This window comes from Ambystoma mexicanum, chromosome 7p, assembly GCF_040938575.1.
Source record: "Ambystoma mexicanum isolate Mex_15411 chromosome 7p, UKY_AmexF1_1, whole genome shotgun sequence".
NCBI classification, from domain to species: Eukaryota; Metazoa; Chordata; class Amphibia; order Caudata; family Ambystomatidae; genus Ambystoma; species Ambystoma mexicanum.
In genome coordinates this window covers 705,990,860-706,008,665 of record NC_090939.1, presented here as the reverse complement: position 1 = coordinate 706,008,665, position 17,806 = coordinate 705,990,860, and the positions used below count along the sequence as shown (strand labels likewise).

General features: G+C 44.9%; 1 protein-coding gene across 1 annotated transcript in view; it reads right to left on the bottom strand.

Moving 5' to 3' along the window:
* ZRSR2 (zinc finger CCCH-type, RNA binding motif and serine/arginine rich 2) overlaps positions 1-17,806 on the bottom strand; it is a 336,397-nt gene that overhangs the window by 273,216 nt on the left and 45,375 nt on the right. Inside the window, exon 2 of the mRNA XM_069636787.1 lies at positions 16,910-16,989. Coding sequence (XP_069492888.1) covers positions 16,910-16,989 — 80 coding nt within the window. The remainder of the gene's footprint in view (positions 1-16,909; positions 16,990-17,806) is intronic.

Below are 17,806 nucleotides of genomic sequence, written 5' to 3'. Positions count from 1 at the left end.
CACCGACAGAGCCTGAATTTCATTGACCCTTCTTATCGAAGTTATTGCTACTAAGAAGGCCGTCTTATAAGTCAGGTGTTTGAGACTGCTTTTATGCATGGGTTTGAATGGGGGGCCCATCCGTTTAGATAGCACCACATTAAGGTCCCATCCTGGTGGTGGATTTGAAATAGGAGGGTGAAGTCTCTTTACTCCTTCCATGAAAGCTTTAACCACTGGTATCTTCCACCACAACACCTTGTTATGGGATGTGGTGTATGCTGACAGCGCTGCCAGGTGTACCTTCAGTGAGTTAAATACCAGTCCTGCATCCAGCAGGTGGAGCATGTATATGACAATTGTGGAAGGAGTGCAATCAACAGGGTTGACTTGCTTATTCTGGCACCAGATAACGAATTGTTTCCATTTTTCAAAGTAGCAGAGTCTCGTGTTTGGCTTCCTAGATTCCTTTAGGATGTCCATACATCTCTGTGGTAATTTGAGATGTTCGAACTCTATGACCTCAGGAGCCATGCTGCTAGGTTCATTGAGTTGGGTTGAGGATGCACTGTTTGACCTTGGTGCTGGGACAGTAGGTTGTACCAGCGTGGGAGTTTGATGGGTTCGCACACCGCTAGTCTTTGTAGGGGTGGGAACCACGGTTGTCTCGCCCACATGGGAGAAACTAGGATGAGCGTCATTGACTCTCCGTTCATCTTTTTGACCACCTTCCTGATAAGAGGTGTTGGTGGAAAAGCATACACAAACATCCCTGACCAGTTCATCCACAGGGCGTTCCCCTGGGAGTCTGACTGGGGGTACCTGGATGCAAATCCTGGGCACTGTCTGTTTTCGCTTGTGGCGAATAGGTCTATCGTGGGGAAACCCCACTGAGAGAAGATATCTTCTACGATTTCTCTGTGTAGACACCATTCGTGTTCCTCTGGGAGGGGATCTCTGCTCAAAGCATCCGCCAGAGAATTGAGATTCCCCTGGAACATGTTGAGATGACAGGAAGATCTTCCGTCTGAGTGCCCATATCCAAATTTTCTGGGCAAGCCTGGACAGATTTGGCGAACAAGTCCCTCCCTGCTTGTTTAGGTAAAACATGGCTTTATGGCTGTCTGTTAGGATCTGCACTGACAGATTCAACAGGTAGGGCTTGAACACTTGAAGCGTTCTGAATACTGCCAGAAGCTCTAGCAGGTTGATGTGATTCTTGGCCACTGAGTGAGTCCAGAGACCCTGAGCTGTGTGGTGGAGGTGGTGAGCTCCCCACCCTGTCAGGCATGCATCGGTTGTGACTACCGCCTGTATCTCGGGATCGTAAAAGGGTTTCCCCTTGGACAGATTTTCTCTTCTCCAACAGTGAAGGCTTTGTACCAGTGTTGGCGAAACGACCACTAGATCGTCCCACTGACCACTTGCCTGAGACCACTGTTTCGCCAACCATTCCTGCATGGGACGCATGCGTAGGCGCGCGTGGGGGACCAGGTAAATACATGACGCCATCATGCCCAGCAAACGCATTGCTTTGCGTACCGTTAACTGGCGACTGGCCTGATATTGCGGAATTTGCAGCAGTATATTCCAAATTCTTTCCTCTGATAGACAGGTCAACCCCTCTTGCGTGTTTAGGATAGCTCCTAGGAACTGTTTGGAGGTGCTTGGCACCAGACTTGACTTCTTCTCGTTTATTGAGAAACCTAATTCAAGAGGAGGTCGATCGTCCTTTGAATGTTTGTTCTGCAAATTACTGGGGTCTCCCCCGTGATGAGCCAGTCGTCCAGGTAAGGGTACACCGGGATTGCCTCCCTGCATATGTGTGCCGCCGCCACCGCCAGTACCTTGGTGAATACCCTTGGAGCCGAGGCTATCCCAAAGGGCAGTACCTTGAACTGGTAGTGCCAACTGTCCACCTTGAAGCGCAAGTACTTTCTGTGCGCTGGGAACATGGAAATATGAAAATAGACATCTTTCATGTCCAATGTTGCCATGTAATCCCCCTTTTTTAGGAGGGGGATTACCTCTTGGAGAGTAGTCATGTGAAATTTTTGGGGCTTGACATACTTGTTTGCAGGCCGTAAGTCCAATACTGGGTGCATTGTCAAATCTTTTTTGGCACAAGGAAGTAAGTTGAATAAATACCCTTGTTTACCTGTTGTCCCGGGACGAGTTCTAGCGCGTCCTTTGCTAAAAGATTGACAATCTCCTCGAGGAGGATCTTCTGGTGGCCCAAAGAATGTATTCTTTGTCATGGAGGGTGGTGTTGGGGATGCTCTAACAGTTCTATGCAGTATCCTGCGGACACTGTGGACAGCACCCATCTGTCTGATGTGATCCCTTCCCAAGCTTGGGTGAAGTTGGAAATGCGTCCCCCTACTGGGGATGCGTGAGAAGGGACCCTGAACGGAGCATCACTGTTTTGGTGGAGGCGTGCCGCCCGCCTCTGCTGGGGCGGCCTCTACCTTTACCACGTCTTCTCTTATTACCCCTGCCATAACCCTGGGTAAACTGTTGGCTGCTGTTGTTCCATTGTGTACCCTGCCCCTGGGAATAGTTAGACCCTCTCTGGGAATTTTGTCCGTGTGGGCGACGAAAATTGCCATTCCCTCTCCGTTTTGGGGGTTTATTGGTTAGTTGGCCTAGAGATTTGAGTGTCTCATACTCGTCCTTGGCATTTTTCAGCACGTCCTCGACTGCCTTTCCAAACAATAGATCCGGCTCCACCGGTTTATCTATCAATGATGCCTGGGTTTCGGCTTTGAACCCAGACTGTCGCAACCAAGCATGCCTTTTGATAACAGTACCTTCTGCTATCAATCTGCCGGCGTTATCCGCGGCATGAAAGGTTGCTTTTAATGTGCAACCGGACACGGCTCTTCCTGCCGCCGAAACTCGTGCCAATTGGCTTTTTAAGGGTTCTGGTGCGGAATCTATGAGTACCGCGACTTCTTCCCACTGGTGGCAGTTGTAACTCGCCAGCAGGGTGGTAGAGTTGGCAATCCTTGCCTGGTAGACAGAAGTGGAGGCTACTTTCCTGCCCAAGCCATAAATCTTCTTGCTCTCCTTGTCGGGAGGAGCTTCCGGCGATGACAAGGGTGTTCCCGCCCTCTGTTAGGGAGAATTCTCTGTTTAGGCTGAATTTCCTAACCTAGTGAGTCCCCCAGCAGCTTTGCTGGATTTTTGGGGTTTATTTTTTTTCTCCTGCCAAGAGTGAGACTCTTTTACCCTCACTCTTGGGCATGATTTGAGTGTGTTTCTTTGAATCTAGATGTGTTTAATGGGCTATAGGGTCTTTTACTCCATAGGGCTTCATGTGTTTTTGTGATGTGTGTTACACAGCACCCTCAGTGCAGTGACACAGGGGTGTCATAGTGACCCCCCAGTATAGACTCCATACCCTGGGACTGACTACTGTCTCCCAGGGCATGTAAAGTCACCATTGACTTTACTAGTCTTAAATTCTGAACAGAACCGGTACAAACCATCATATTGTGGACATACTGGCTGGGGCAATTCGATTGCCCCAGGGTCTGTTAGTCGAGGGGGCACGTCTCCGTCCCCCCTGATCGAGTTTTGGCTGGTGGCAGTGGATACTACTTTTTATATTCAACCGCAAATATTTTCCTATGGGATTTCCCATTGTTTTAGGCTACTATCTTTATTTAATTATTTACGGTAGCCTCGATCATACCGCCGGTTTATTTAATTAATATTAATTCTCCGGTTGGTATTTTTTGCCAAAACTTGATTCTAAAATGGCGTGTGTGTTCTCTTCTGTGACTCCAACCCAAGTCGAGCCCTTTGTTCCACTCTTTGGCGGGCTTCTCCATAGAAGCCCTCCAAAGTGGTGCCACTCTGTCTGGGGTACTTAGGAGGGGTGGAGGGGGATTTAGGCACCCTGGACTGAGTTGCCTTGGCAACTCAAGTCGCACTCCGTCCTGATTGGCCCAAGTGGTGAGCCTGCCGGCTCACCACTTAGCATGTTTGAGTGACAGCTAGGCTGAGTGAATGGGGGTTTTCTGCATAAAAGCAGGGCTTTGGGGACTGGAACTTCAGAAGTCGCCACAGGACCTAAGAATCCGACGAGGGAGAAGCTGAGCCGACCTGCCACGAAACCACCACCGGTGGAGCCCTGCTGCACCGTCTCACCACTTTTCCCAACGACAGAGGAGATCTCCCGCCGGAGAGTCTTCTTCCTTTGACTGGTGGGGATAACCAGTTTCACTGTCTTTTCGCCTTCCCGACGTACCTCGTGGCCGCCTTGCCTGTGCCAAGCACCCCGGGATACCACGTTTTACCACGACCGCGAAACAAAGGTGCCACCTTTAACCAGTAAACTCCACGGCTGGTTTCTTCCCTGGTAGTGCAACGACCTTCATCTTTCCTCCAAGTCGAGATCTTCTCTTCTCCTGGACGACGACGCGACTTGCACCCACTACCAGGAACAACTGCCACCGCTGGAGGATCCTTCCCACTTAAGGTACCGTGTCCCGCCTGGCTTCCCTTGCTACCGACTGTACGGGTAGATTTAGTCCCCGGCTTTCGAACCTGGGTTAGCCTGGGATACCCTGGCTAAACTTTCCTAAGCCTCTCTAAACTCTTTTTGAACCCTCTGCAAGACTTTCAAAGCCTAGTGTAACTGTGTGATCTTGGGCGCATTTGTGCTCTGCTCTCTCTAAGAGTGGGCCCAGCCTTTGGACTTTGGCTCACCAGTGACTTTTTGCTCTTCTGCCTTGCTAAAAGTGTTCCTGAATCTTAGAGTGGTGTACCTTTCCATATTCTGTCTTTTTCCCTCCCTTTCTTACAAACTTATTGGAGTGCCCTCTAGTTAAGCGCTCACCTCTGTATGAAAATAAGTGGTGTTTTACTGTGACTTATCTAATAAGGAAAAGGGGTGTATATATTACAATAGTAACTGTGTTTAGACTATTTTACAATAAGAGTGCTGGAGTGTTTCAAAACGTGTGTTTTTAAATAAATTATTATATACTTTGATACCAAAGCTCTGGTCAGCGTTTGCTTGTATTATTGTATCTGGGTACCTATTGTGTATACTTTGCATACTGTCTAACTCTTCTTGAGGGAAGTCTGACTGCTCAGCCACAGCTACCAGGTAAATCTGGGTGGTACAGACTGCTACCAAGTGGGTTTACTGCCAACACCTGTAGTCTTAACTCTTTTGCAGTGTTCCCTAAGGGAACTGCACAGGTTTCTGCCTAACACCCTCTTACGGGTGTTTGTCACTACCAGTGGTTTCAGATGCCCTCTAATGTACAGTGGGTCTGTTTGGGCTGCCCTGAAAAGCTTCTCAACTCAACTCTGGGGTTTACCGCCCTAGTGAGATAGGGATTGTTCTATCCTTCTTTGAATTGATTTAAGGATAGGGATGGCCTGGGCAACAGGTCTCCTTTCTCCCACTAACTCCTCGGCAAAGTCCCTCTCTTCCTGAGCACCCTGGGTGTCAATGTGGAAGTGTTCTGCCGCTCTGGATAGCACTTCATTCAAGAGAGGCTGGTTATCGACAGGGGAGTCGGTAACCGGGGGTTCTTTATCTACCGGGGAATCTAGCCTGTAGGTTTCTGGGTTGTCGTCCTTCTCCTCTTGGTCTTCGTCATCCCCATAGTAGCCCGTCCCACTTTGTTCTTCCAACATGCCCAAATCTGGATCCTCACAAAAGGATGGATCTCCCTGATATTGAGAATAGGGCTGTATACTGAAGGGGTCTGAAGTAGGAGCTTCAACCCGGGACTTCTTACTTGGGGGTATAGCATCCTTAGAGCCTGAGGGAGTTGATCCGTCGGGGGTAAAAGAGAGAAAGTGTTCAGGGTTTTTGGCGTAGAAATCTGCCAATGATGACATCCTTGACATGACACTATCTATGTCATCACTAGACCATTCTCTTGAACTGGGAATGATTCTTTCTTGAAGGCCTTTTCCTCTATTAACTTGACTAGGCCTACTGGTTTGAACAGGGGTCTTTGGGATAACAGAAGACCGAGACTTGTTCATCTGTTTATGTGGGGTAGAATGTTTCTGAGGTGCGGAAGGAGGCAAAGACTGCTTCCTCTGTTGTTTTTCCCCTTCCCCGTGGGTGGAAGAGTGTATACCCTGTTTTTTCGCCCCTTCAGAGCCTTTTGACGCCTGGTGCCGAGGTTCGGGGGTAGTGTCCCTATCTCTGGAGTGTGGAGGTTGGGACTCGGGAACAGCCGTTGCGCGGCCTGTTGACGCCGACTCCTAGAGTGCCGTCTGGGGATAGAGGTCGGCTTCGTCTTCTGACGATCGAACCTCCGTTACCTTGGGGAGCGATGCCATCGCTGAAGGCGCCCTCCACTGCCATGGCCTCTTGACGCCTGGCGTGGTGGGCCCAACGCTTAATCGAACGGTCCTTGAGTGTTTTCGGTTTTAACCTACTACACGCTCTGCAGTTAGCCTCGGGGTGGTCCCTCGGTAAGCAGAGATTGCACGTAGCGTGCCTGTCAACCCAAGGGTACTTGCGGTTGCACTTGGGGCAAAATTGGAAAGGGGTACCCTCCATACGCACCTTGTGGCAGCGGGCTAATAAGTGTAGGAATATATAAGAATGTACCTATATACCAAAAGAGTGTAGAGTATGTCCACCCCGCACTCTCCCTACTTGCAGGGCCGAGGCCAGAGGCCTTCCTAGGCCCGGGCCGAGGCCAGAGGCCTTCCGAGGCCCAAATCCGTCATGCAGCTCTCGACGGTCGATTCTTTCTCCGTGCCGACGTCAAGTGTGGATGTTCGGTGACTCGACGTTGGGGTGGAGAAATGGGGAAATATAACAATATTTTAGCAAAAGTATGGCTAAGGCCAGGGAACTCCGAGGAATGCTTCCGACCAGTATGGCGGAAAAAAACAATCTGAGGGTCCTAGACGCGTGGGGGTCATGGGTACAGTGGACGTCACACTAGGGATAGTATTACTGGCACGCCCTGTTTCGACGCCCATTTTCGAGTTTCAAAAAAACAAACTGTAATACTCCGCAGCTTCCACTAGATGTCGGCCTATGCACAGCATGTGATCTAAGCAGATTCAACAAGCCTCAGAAATTAATATACCATGCATGTCACCGCAATTGTAGCGAGTACAAAAGCCTCATCTCTCTACTAGAACACCTACATAAGCCTTCTACAACTTTGAAATACACACTTTTTTCCTACAGGTACAACAGAATTCCTACTTATAGTTATCTCTGAAGAAAAAAAAAAGAAAAGCTACAGCAGATATAAACAAAGTAGTCATATAGTCTGCCTTCAATAAAAGAATCTACAGAAAACATTCAAACAGAAGAACTAGTAACCTTGCTCAAGCAAACTAAAAAAGGAATCCACCTCCTTCCAAAAATAAAACTAAAAAAATATCTAGTAAGGAAAGTATTCCTAAACATCAACCTCAAACTAGATCTATCAATGTTGATGTAGCCACAGTAGAAAATTCAAAATGACAATTTTGCAAAAACGTTTCTGGCGCATAGTTCTTACCAATCTCATAAAAGAAATCTGCACTTAAAAGCTACCAGAGAAAAATGTTACTTGAAGCTCTGATTGACAGCACATTTAAACTAAAGAATACATTTTTCATATTAGTTTTAAACAGAATGAAACCACTAACTAAATAAGCATGAAACTACAAAAGACAACTTGCACACATACACAATGTCTATATACATACCTTTTCTAACTTCTATGCAGGTGAATGGTTTCACACCAGCATCACAGAAACATTCTTCAATGAAGAAGCATATAAACAAGAACAAATAACCCTAATAGCAATAGACAAGATGGGCAAGGCTATAAAGTGCTAGCAGATACCATTATGGCAAAATAAACCTTCAAACAAAAATCTTCCCAAACCAACGTTAAAACAAACGTTCCTTTTGTCCAAACAACCTTGTACACTGAAAGAGGTATGTGCAGCTCAATATGCAAAGTGTGCCAACAGTTGTTACAACTATTCCTCAATCAGTATGTTAAACTGAAAGACAAAAGTAGAATTAAAACTTTACAAACCATGGACTCCAGACCACTGCTCATCCACACTGGACTACGAGGACATGCATTAACCTGCATTTCAAGAACATCCTGTAAAAGCACCTTTGATTATATAATAATGTTAGAAACACACCATTCTGCAAAGCGCAACTTTGTCCATAGATTGTACAAAGCAAAAAGTCCTGCTTTAGAACACCAACCATTAAATAACAATTTCCTAAATTGAACAGCTGAAGAACTCCCGAGACAAATAAAACCCATACAACATACCTATTTTGGAACTTAAGTAGAGTTAGAAAATATAGTAACTTTACAAAACATCAAACAATAATTTACCAACAATAACCTCCTTATAAACACTTACAAAAAAGAAATAGAAAGGTTTCAAAACGCATGTGCTGAAATTCCAGACCAAGTATGTGTCTGTTGTGGCAGAACTTTTTTATAAAAAGGAGTGCCAAAATAGTATACATGGCCTACAAAATAGAAGATAATGAGGAATCCCAACAGTTACAAATAGCTCTATATTTAACAGCAGAACATAAATACAATATAACTAACCCCTTACTAGTTTGCACATGCTGCAATACTAAGCTTGATCATAACCAAATGCCATCACAGGCTGTCAATAATAACGTTCCCACTTCCAAAAGCTCTTCAACAACATAACCTGTATGAGGGCATCATAATTCAAACAGTACACCCATTCCAAGCTATATATAATATGTCTCCAATCCAAAACTGCCAAATTGCCCCATCAGAGTTACTGAAATGCATTTGTGGAAAAGTAGTGCATTTACCATTAGAACTTAATGAAAATGTAGAAACTCTAGGAGTAGGTCAACTAATTTAACAATCTTTGATTGTACTAGTGAATGGTGTGCCAACAAAATACACACAAATTTGATTTGGCAACAGCTAGTTGACTTAAATAAAGTTTAACAAGTGCTAGAGTATCTTAAACAAAACAATGAATGCTCTTGAGATATAAACATAGAGGAAAACTTAAAAGAAAGCACCCAAATATTTGACGATGCACCAAAAACTGGCCAATTTTAACGTGTTGGCCCTGTTCCTGCGAACAACATTTTAGACCAGCATACAATTTGCCCACTACATTCCAGAGAAACCATGGCAGATGCATTAGAAAAATATCGAATGCGTCAAGCCAAAGGGTCTCCCAATGAGCATATGGGAGAACATTCTAGAAGCACGTTGTTTTCCACTACTCTTTCCCACAGGAACGGGAGGAAGATACGATGAAAGACCCACACAAATCAGTGCATCAGAATATCATTCTTTACAAATGTGTTATGAAGACCCAAGATTCCTGAAAAATGTTCAATACATTTTCTACCCCTTGTTCGAATGCAAACTAGCTAATTTATGTTATGGAGTTGCAAACACGCTAAAAGCTGACCCTAATTTCTTAAACTTGTCAGCTACTCATCTCCTTCAAACGATAAATGACTGTAATGCTTTTGGATTGTAATGTTTTTGACTAAAACATGGAGTCTGGGTTAAATGCATTCTGGGTGCACCCAGAGCAGCAATGGACATTTTTTGTCCTCAGTGAGATCTGCATTTAATGTGAAGTTTGAACACTATTTCACTGGCAAACATTTTTTTTCAGCAAGGCTCATTGCTTATATTATTCTCCATTGATTCAAGGATTGTTTTGAGGAAAGGTGCCAGCTTGTGCCTGATAATGTTGATGGAGCCGTAGGAAAGTTATTCTGTCTTTCACACTCCCGTGAGAAAGGGAAGAGTTTACCTCTTGAGGTTGCCATGGGTCATTCGGCTGAGGATCCATGGGAACTGGCAACCGGTGGACTTGGAAAGCCAGAAAGTTCAGGAAAATGCCATTATGCATTTGTTTGATGTTTAAAACAACGAGCACCAGAACAGTCAGACAGAAAAAGCTTCGGGGAAAGCGTAAACGCACAGCTTTCCATACCTGTTGGAGAGAATCTCTTGTGCCTGCCTGTTTTCGGAGTTGACGAGTAATGCGGACTAAGATGAGGAGGTGTTCTGCAGTGACCACAACGGTGATGTATTTTTAAAGCAATTACTAATCATTCATTTATTTTCTTTAATGCATTTATTTTGTTATTGCTGATCGAGTATAAACGGCCACAAAGAGACATTTTACATTTTAGCTGAAAGTGTGGTGAGTGAATTATTGCCTTTCAGCGTATAACGTTTCTCTTTTCATTGTGTGCATTGGGGCTGTGAAAATCATGACCGTGCATGAATGAGAAGCAAAACAATGACACAGATGACGTTTTGCAGTCAAGTATCACAAATTTCTTGGCAGACATGCATGGTACAAAGGAATGCTCGTTCCAAAGTCATGCTTATGTAAATTTTATGTTAAGGAACCTATGCCCACCCACATGCTTTGTTACTTTAAGTTGTGCAGAACATGCATGGGATAACTTGCATGACTTCAAACCAAAATAAAGAAGGAATAGACATGAACAGGGAGAACTCTATTCTCTTGATCCAATCAATTTATCACAATACTTTCACCATCGTTTTATTGCCATGCAGCACTTCATCTGCAATACAAACTGCCCTCCTCTCAGAGAAGTAGAACACTTCTGGAAAAAGGAATATCATTCCAGAGGAGCACCACACATCTACATGCTTTTCTGGATAAAAGACGCTCCCAAATTTGGCAAAGACAGAGATGAAACTGTTTAACAATTTATTGAAAACTAGAATGCCTCTGACATCTCTTCAGAAGACACAAATAGCGACCTATGGACACAAATCGTACGCTTTAAAAGACCTAAGTGTGGCAAATATTGCCAGCGTTGATATAGAAACAAAGGAAAATAATACACCAACTGTTGCTGGGGCGTCCCTAGACCAGTTTGCATCAAAGGTCAAGTAAATAGTTTCATGTCTTCTGTTAGGCACAGTGTAAAAGGTAAATCCCCCAAACCATAACACATTAAAAGAGATGAGGCATCGAAGTGCATCAATTACTACAATCCTATCATCGCCTTCTTGTGGAATGCTGATATAGACATTCAATACATCTAAGACAATTCAACTGTTGTCGCAAGGTATATCACAGCCTAAGTCACCAAAGCTGGGAAGACTGAGTTAAAAGACTTCTGGGATGACATTCATTTCCAACATAACTGTCACAAAAATTATACAGCTTTGGTATCAAAATGCTGCCCCACAGAGAATGCAGGACCTACAGATCGTTTAACAGGTACAGCCTTACATGGTAAATCTGAAAACATCATATGGTTGAACCTTGATCCAGCTTTGTGATGAAAAAGAGTACTTAAATCCCATCAGGAAATTAAAATTATAACCACAAATGATCCCAACAGCCAAGCTATTTTAAAAAACAATTTGATTGACACATAAACAGAAGTACTGCTTTGGAAAACATGTGACTATACGACATAGCCCAAAACTATTCATTCAAAAATAATGTTATTCCGGATGAGACAACTGGCAAATATTCCATCTTAAATTGTGAAGGAACCCTAGTAAGGCTTACCAAACCCAGTCTCAAACCTTGTAAAGGTGTCCTTTAAATCTCCTCAGCAAAAATAACTATTACATGGCCCTACTGCAACTCTTGAAACCTCTGAGAAAGGAGTAAGAACTGTCAGATGACCATGACACATTTGGGAAAGGGGAGTTAGAAAGCCTAGTCACGCATGGTCATTAAATACACACAGGAGGGTTTTAATGTACGAATCCTACAGCCATATGTAAAAATGCATCTCAAATTATTTTAAGTAAGACAACCGGAATCATTAAAAACACACATGAACATAAGATGGTAGGAACATACTAAGGGACATACTTTACACTTGCTTAAATCTATATGTAACATGCATGCAAACCAGAATAGTAGGAACATACTTTGTACATCCACAAACCACCAGTGACTCTTTCACAATGATCTCTGATTGGAAGATGTGAAGTATCATCATCTGGGATGGAACCAGGCACTATTTGAGCATGAAGAAAACCACACTGGTAGCACCAAATCATGCCCTGCCACAAGGACACCCTTCAAACACTGGCGCAAAAAAGAGAAAATTGACATTTGCAATGCCAAAATTGCCCTGTACCATCAAGAACTTCAATCAACCTCCAATTGTACACAGAAATATTTCAACGTCGTGAAGTCACTCTCAAAACTCCAAATCACCATCCACCCTTTCCACACCTCCATCCACCTCAATATGCAACTTCCTCAACTCTAAAATACACAATGTCAGACAAACCTCCCCCGCGGTCTCCCGCTCCTACCCCCCCACTACCAAACCTTCCAACACATGGGACACTTTACAACTCACTCACCAAAACACCCTCACAACCAAAACAAAACCAGCACGATTCCTTCCTGGAATATGCATGTCCGCCTCAAGCCACAAACTGCATCACCACCATGGTTCTTCATGGTCGAGCAATGGGCCGACATCAACTCCTGTCCCTCACATGGTACAAACCCCATCACTGTCAAAACTGGACAAATCTAGCCCCCTCCTGCAGAAACCATCCCTCGACCCAAGGCTCCTTGAAAACTAGCAACCTATCACTATCCTGCTTTACCTCGCCAGAATCATGGAACGCTTCATTATGAGCCAACTCCATGACCACAAACCCTCTGCCCTCTATTGCTTTACTTCTTTTCTTTCCCCCCATTCTCAGGCTCTTTCACTTCCCCCTGCAGGCCCTCTTTTACTTCTGTGATATGTGGCGTCCTCCAGGGCTCCGCAGTATCAACTATTTTATTTAACATCTGTGAAAGGTGCCAGGTGGCGTTGATCCACTCTCATGGGTTTCCTGTCTTGAGGCATGAACTTCAGCCCGTAACTCTCCCAGTAATCGGGCCAACTGGTCCATTTCAGAAGTTTCCATAATGCCCAGGCAGAGATTCGAAGAGGCTTTGCGCTCGGTCACGCTCACCTGGTCTCTGCGGAGGCGTTGGGGCACGGTTGCAGCCCTCCCGGGGGTGAGGTCGCTCGGGTTCAAATTCACCCTCTGCGTTTATGTGGTGACTGGTGGTAATAGGTGATGTTGCTCGAGACTGCTCCTGCGTGGAGAATAGGGGGCGTGAGTATGCCAGCCTGTGCGCCTGATCCCCTTCCAGACCCCTTCTACCAAACCGTGGTACCCGTGGGATGCGCTGTCCCTGGAAAGCTCACCTGTTGATTAGTTTTGGCAAGCACTCCGTCCTGCAGCTTCTGGCTGGGGCCCTTGTATGATCTGGACCGAGTTCCTTCACTGGTCCCTTGCACGTGGTAGTCCAGTAGTGCTGCGACTAAGCCACGATACTTCAGGTAAGTGTTCCCGTTTGCCTTTGTCTTTCATCGTCTGTTTTTTGTTGTATTGTAAAGTTTGTTGCCTTGTATTGCTGTCCGTTCCACTTTTGATGTTTGCTCTTTTGCTTTCTTCCCTTGCAGGTGATGTTGCAGCCCGGCAGAAGCCGCGGAGCTCGAGGCGACAGACGGAGGGAATGAGGAACGAAGCTGCAGCGGTACAGTAGCTGGTAAATTGTTAACTAGGGGGGGCGCAGTGTTCAAATGTGGTGCGGCCCTAGGACAGATGTTCTAACCTTGTGTTCCTTCTTCTTCACAGCGTCCGAGTGTGTGGCTGCGGAGTGCGGTGCTGCGGCGTCGGGATCAAGATCACTGGATGTCAGGAGATGAGTCTGCAGATGAAGCGATGAAGCACAGTAACGCGAAGCACCGGCCTTAAGGATGGAGCAGCTTATATAGCTGAGCTTCTGAGGCCACGCCCACCAGGTTCAGCCTGCCTGCCACACCCGATGAGTCAGCACATGAAGACCAGGCCTAGGGAGACACACCCAATGAGTCAGCACATGAGGATGTTCTCCGGCATAAAGGCTTTCAGCTCCTGGAAAGTTCTTGTAAAATAAAAGCACCTTCTGCACTGAAATAAAGTAAAAGCACTCCTTCACTGAAATAAAGTGTCCCTGCTCACATCTCTACATGAGCCTGGCGCCAAAGGTGCCAGGACTGAGTCCAGCCAGGGTCCCTGTGTTTATAGGTCCCAAAGGAACATAAGTGAGTCAAGTGACCCATTGCCCCCATCACTAGATGGTGTGGTTTTTGTGTTCTGGGGCCTGTGGCCATGACAGCATGTGGATGACACCCATCTAACTGGCTCAAGTTTAATGGCGAGAAGTCCGAGATTATCATCATCAGCCCCCTGGCTCAGAGTCAGGCATGAACCTCAGACTTCTGGCCCATTCACCTAGGGAATATGGCAGTGCCTGTAGATTGCCTAAAAATTCTGGGCTTTAAAATCAGCTCTTCTTCATCTTTTGAGCTTCGGGGGTCAGCGCCATCTGCAAATCAGGTTGTTGTAATCTCAAAATGCTTAGGAAGGTGACCCCCTTCCTACCTCAGCACTACTGCGGCCTCGTGATTGCCACAGCAATTTTGTGAGGCCTTGATTACACGTTTTTTCTTGCCCAGCCTAAAAATACCACATCCGTAGGTTCCAGACTTTGCAGAACTTGGCTCAACACTTGGTGATGGGCTTGCCACGCTTCTTTACTTTACTTTATTAATTTGTATAGCGCACCACCCGGAGGCGTGAAGGCGCGACAAACAAAGACCATGCACAGAACAGAGAGAAATGGCAGAATACAAACTTTATATAAAAAGCAACATCTTGATCTTTTTCTAAATATTGCTATTGAGTCAATATCTCTAGGGACGGGGGGGAATATCATTCCATGCTTTAGGAGCTGGAAATGAAGAACGCACATCTGATGACCTGGGTGAGATTGAATTTGGAAATTTGTAGCTGGTTTGTGTTATTTGACCTCAAAGTCCTGGCATTGGATTTTTTTTTAAGAGCTTCTCCCATGCCTCGCCTATTTTGATCCTGCTTCACTGGCTGTTCGTCGAGTGTTGCATTAAGTTCAAGACTATATGCTTGACAAACCTCGCACTGCATAGGCATGGGGCGGTCTTTCTTCAGGAAAGAATTTCGGCCTACACTCCTACTAGGGCTCTTGGTTCAGCAAACCTGGGTCTTCTGGTGGTTCCCCGATTTAAGAAGGCAACAGTGGGCTGGCGGCCAAGCTTTATCGGTGGCTGCCCACTGCCTTTGGAGCTCACTCCCTCTCTCCCTCAGATTAACTGAGGATTTCCTTCACTTTAGGACATTGCTCAAAGGTTTTGTGTTTTCGTTATTAATTCTTCTTCCTGGTGGCTTTTTCTCCTCTCTCAGTGCCAGGATAACTCTGGGTGATAGCACGCTATAGAAAAAATCATAGCATAACAAGAGACTTCCTCAACCCTTTCCAATCTGGCGTTCAAACTGGCCAGAGCACCTAGACCACAACACTTCAAATCCTGAATGACCTCCACAGCATCAATGACAAAGGACACACAGCCCTCCTCGCACTCCTTTACCATTCCGCAGCCTTTGACACCATCGACCAAACCACTCCCAGGCACTGTTCTGGACTGGCTCACCTCCTTCCTCACTGATAGGATACACTTTGTTTCCATGCCCACCGCCACAACCCTATCGATCCAACCCCACCACAGTCAAGTACAGGGCTCCCCAAGGATTCTCCCCATCTCCACTCTTCTTCAACCTATTTCTAATATCGCTCAGATAGACCCTTAGCAACCACCATGTCCATTTCCACCAATACGCAGGCAACACAAATCTACTTCAAAATCTCCTCACCCTCACAACTCCACATCCTTCAAAGCTGTCTCTCCACCATCACCACCTGGGTGTGCACCCATTTCCTAAACCTCAACTCAACCCTTCCAAAATGGAATACCTCCTAATCTGCTCACCGCTCCCACCATCCCCGGCACACACCCAACTTCACCTCTTGGATCAAAGAGCTTGCCACAGACAACCCACACACATCCCTCTCCATACATGTCAAATCCCTAGGCTTCACCACTGTCAACTACTTTGCAGGCTAAGACACATCCACTGGGATTTTCCCCTGAACTGTTCCACACTGCAGTCCACACACCAGTCTGTCCAAGCTAGAATCTGTTCAATGACACATGGGGTAGCCTTTTTTATTACTAAACAAAGAGGGGCATGATGCTACGAATTGAAGTGTGATACAAAACGGATGAACCCAGTATGCATGAGGTGCAACACAAGTCCAGCTCCTATTAAGTGGTAATAGGTACAGAAAAGAATAGACCCGGTTGCAGGTTACACGCATATAATGTGGTGCATTGTGTACATCATTATATGTTATTATATGCTGATGTGTTTTGTTCATGAAGATACAGATAAATGGATGTGTGTTCCAACTTGGGCATTTGTCTCTCCTTTGAGTGTTATGCTTAATTGGTCTCGTCCTTGAGTACCTCACATATGTTCCCTTTATCTGGGTGTCATTGAAGAACTTTTTATAATGATGATTGTTATGTGTCTTTCGGGATGTTGTGCGTATGATCACCTACATATATGACATTTGTTTTAATTATTAATAAAAGTGTTTGTACAATTTGTTAAAATAAGATCTAGAGTGAACTGTCTCCGATGCCTAATATCTCCTGCTACGAACTAGACAACATTTAAACATTATCTCCAACCACCATCATTAAGCCCACTTGGAATGTCATACAAATCGCTGTGATAGAAACATCAAAGAGCAACTGACGTAAATCAATATTAAATAGAAAGGAATACATACGTTTAGCCATGGGAACAATGTTATTGATACAATATGCTAATACGTGTGGTGTTTTTACAGGCACTTGTGTTGTGGCTTAAATGTGCAAGTATAGTAGACGAAATGAGTGGGAGTTGGCATGCAGATAGTCTTCAAGCACATGCTTTATAGTTCCTAATATAACTTTTAGTTTTCAAAAAGAACTAAGCCCAAACATGAATTTGAAAAATGTATTTACCTTCATCCCTCAATTTAGCAAGAGCTTGCCTTTTCTTCCTTCGTTTCTCTTTCTTTAGAAATGCTCTTTGTTTTTTGTGGCTGGAAGGAAACATAAGAGCATTAAAAAAAACAATTTGAAACAGATGTTGCAGTTTCTTCTTTTTTTTTCTTTTACATAGATTGCACATATTGATCTTTCTGGCTCAACATATCTCCTACATAGCTAGATCATTTAACTTCAGATTTGCTATTTTTATATTTTATATATTTTTATACCTTGAACGTTTAGATCTATGTTGAATACTACAATGGTTGCAACACCCAAAAAAAGGTGGTGACAGAGCACATGCTCTGTGACTATTTCCGGATGGAGGTAAGGATGGGGGCTTGCCCATCAAACCCCCCGCCTTTTACAATAAACCAGTGGGGGAGAGGGTTTAGCATGAATTTTGAGTATGTGGGCTATTTGAGGTGCATTGTATGCGTGTAATACTTCATTGTACGAATTTAAAATGTGGAGGCACAGTGCTGAAATACTCATGAAAGCAAGTTTTGTAATAACAGCACGCTATTACTGGCCCATTCTAAACAGGATCCCCACCATACTGAAGGTCTAAAAGAAGTCAGAAAAACTGCCCCTGTGAGAGGCAACATGTGATGATCACCACGCAGACTGGGCACCAATGCCTTCATTTGATGCCCTACACAGGACTGGGCAATGTATCGACTTTTGGAGATATATCGATAAAATTTCCGGAAGCGATAAGAGGACGAGACAATTGTCCTGATTTACAAAGCTTTTTCCAATCGGATTGCTCCATTGTAAAAGGCTTTTGTAAATCAGGCCCAAAATCGTTAACAATGAGATACAACGGCTCACAAGTTGCTTCTCCTCCAAAGGCAACAGGTGCCAGGA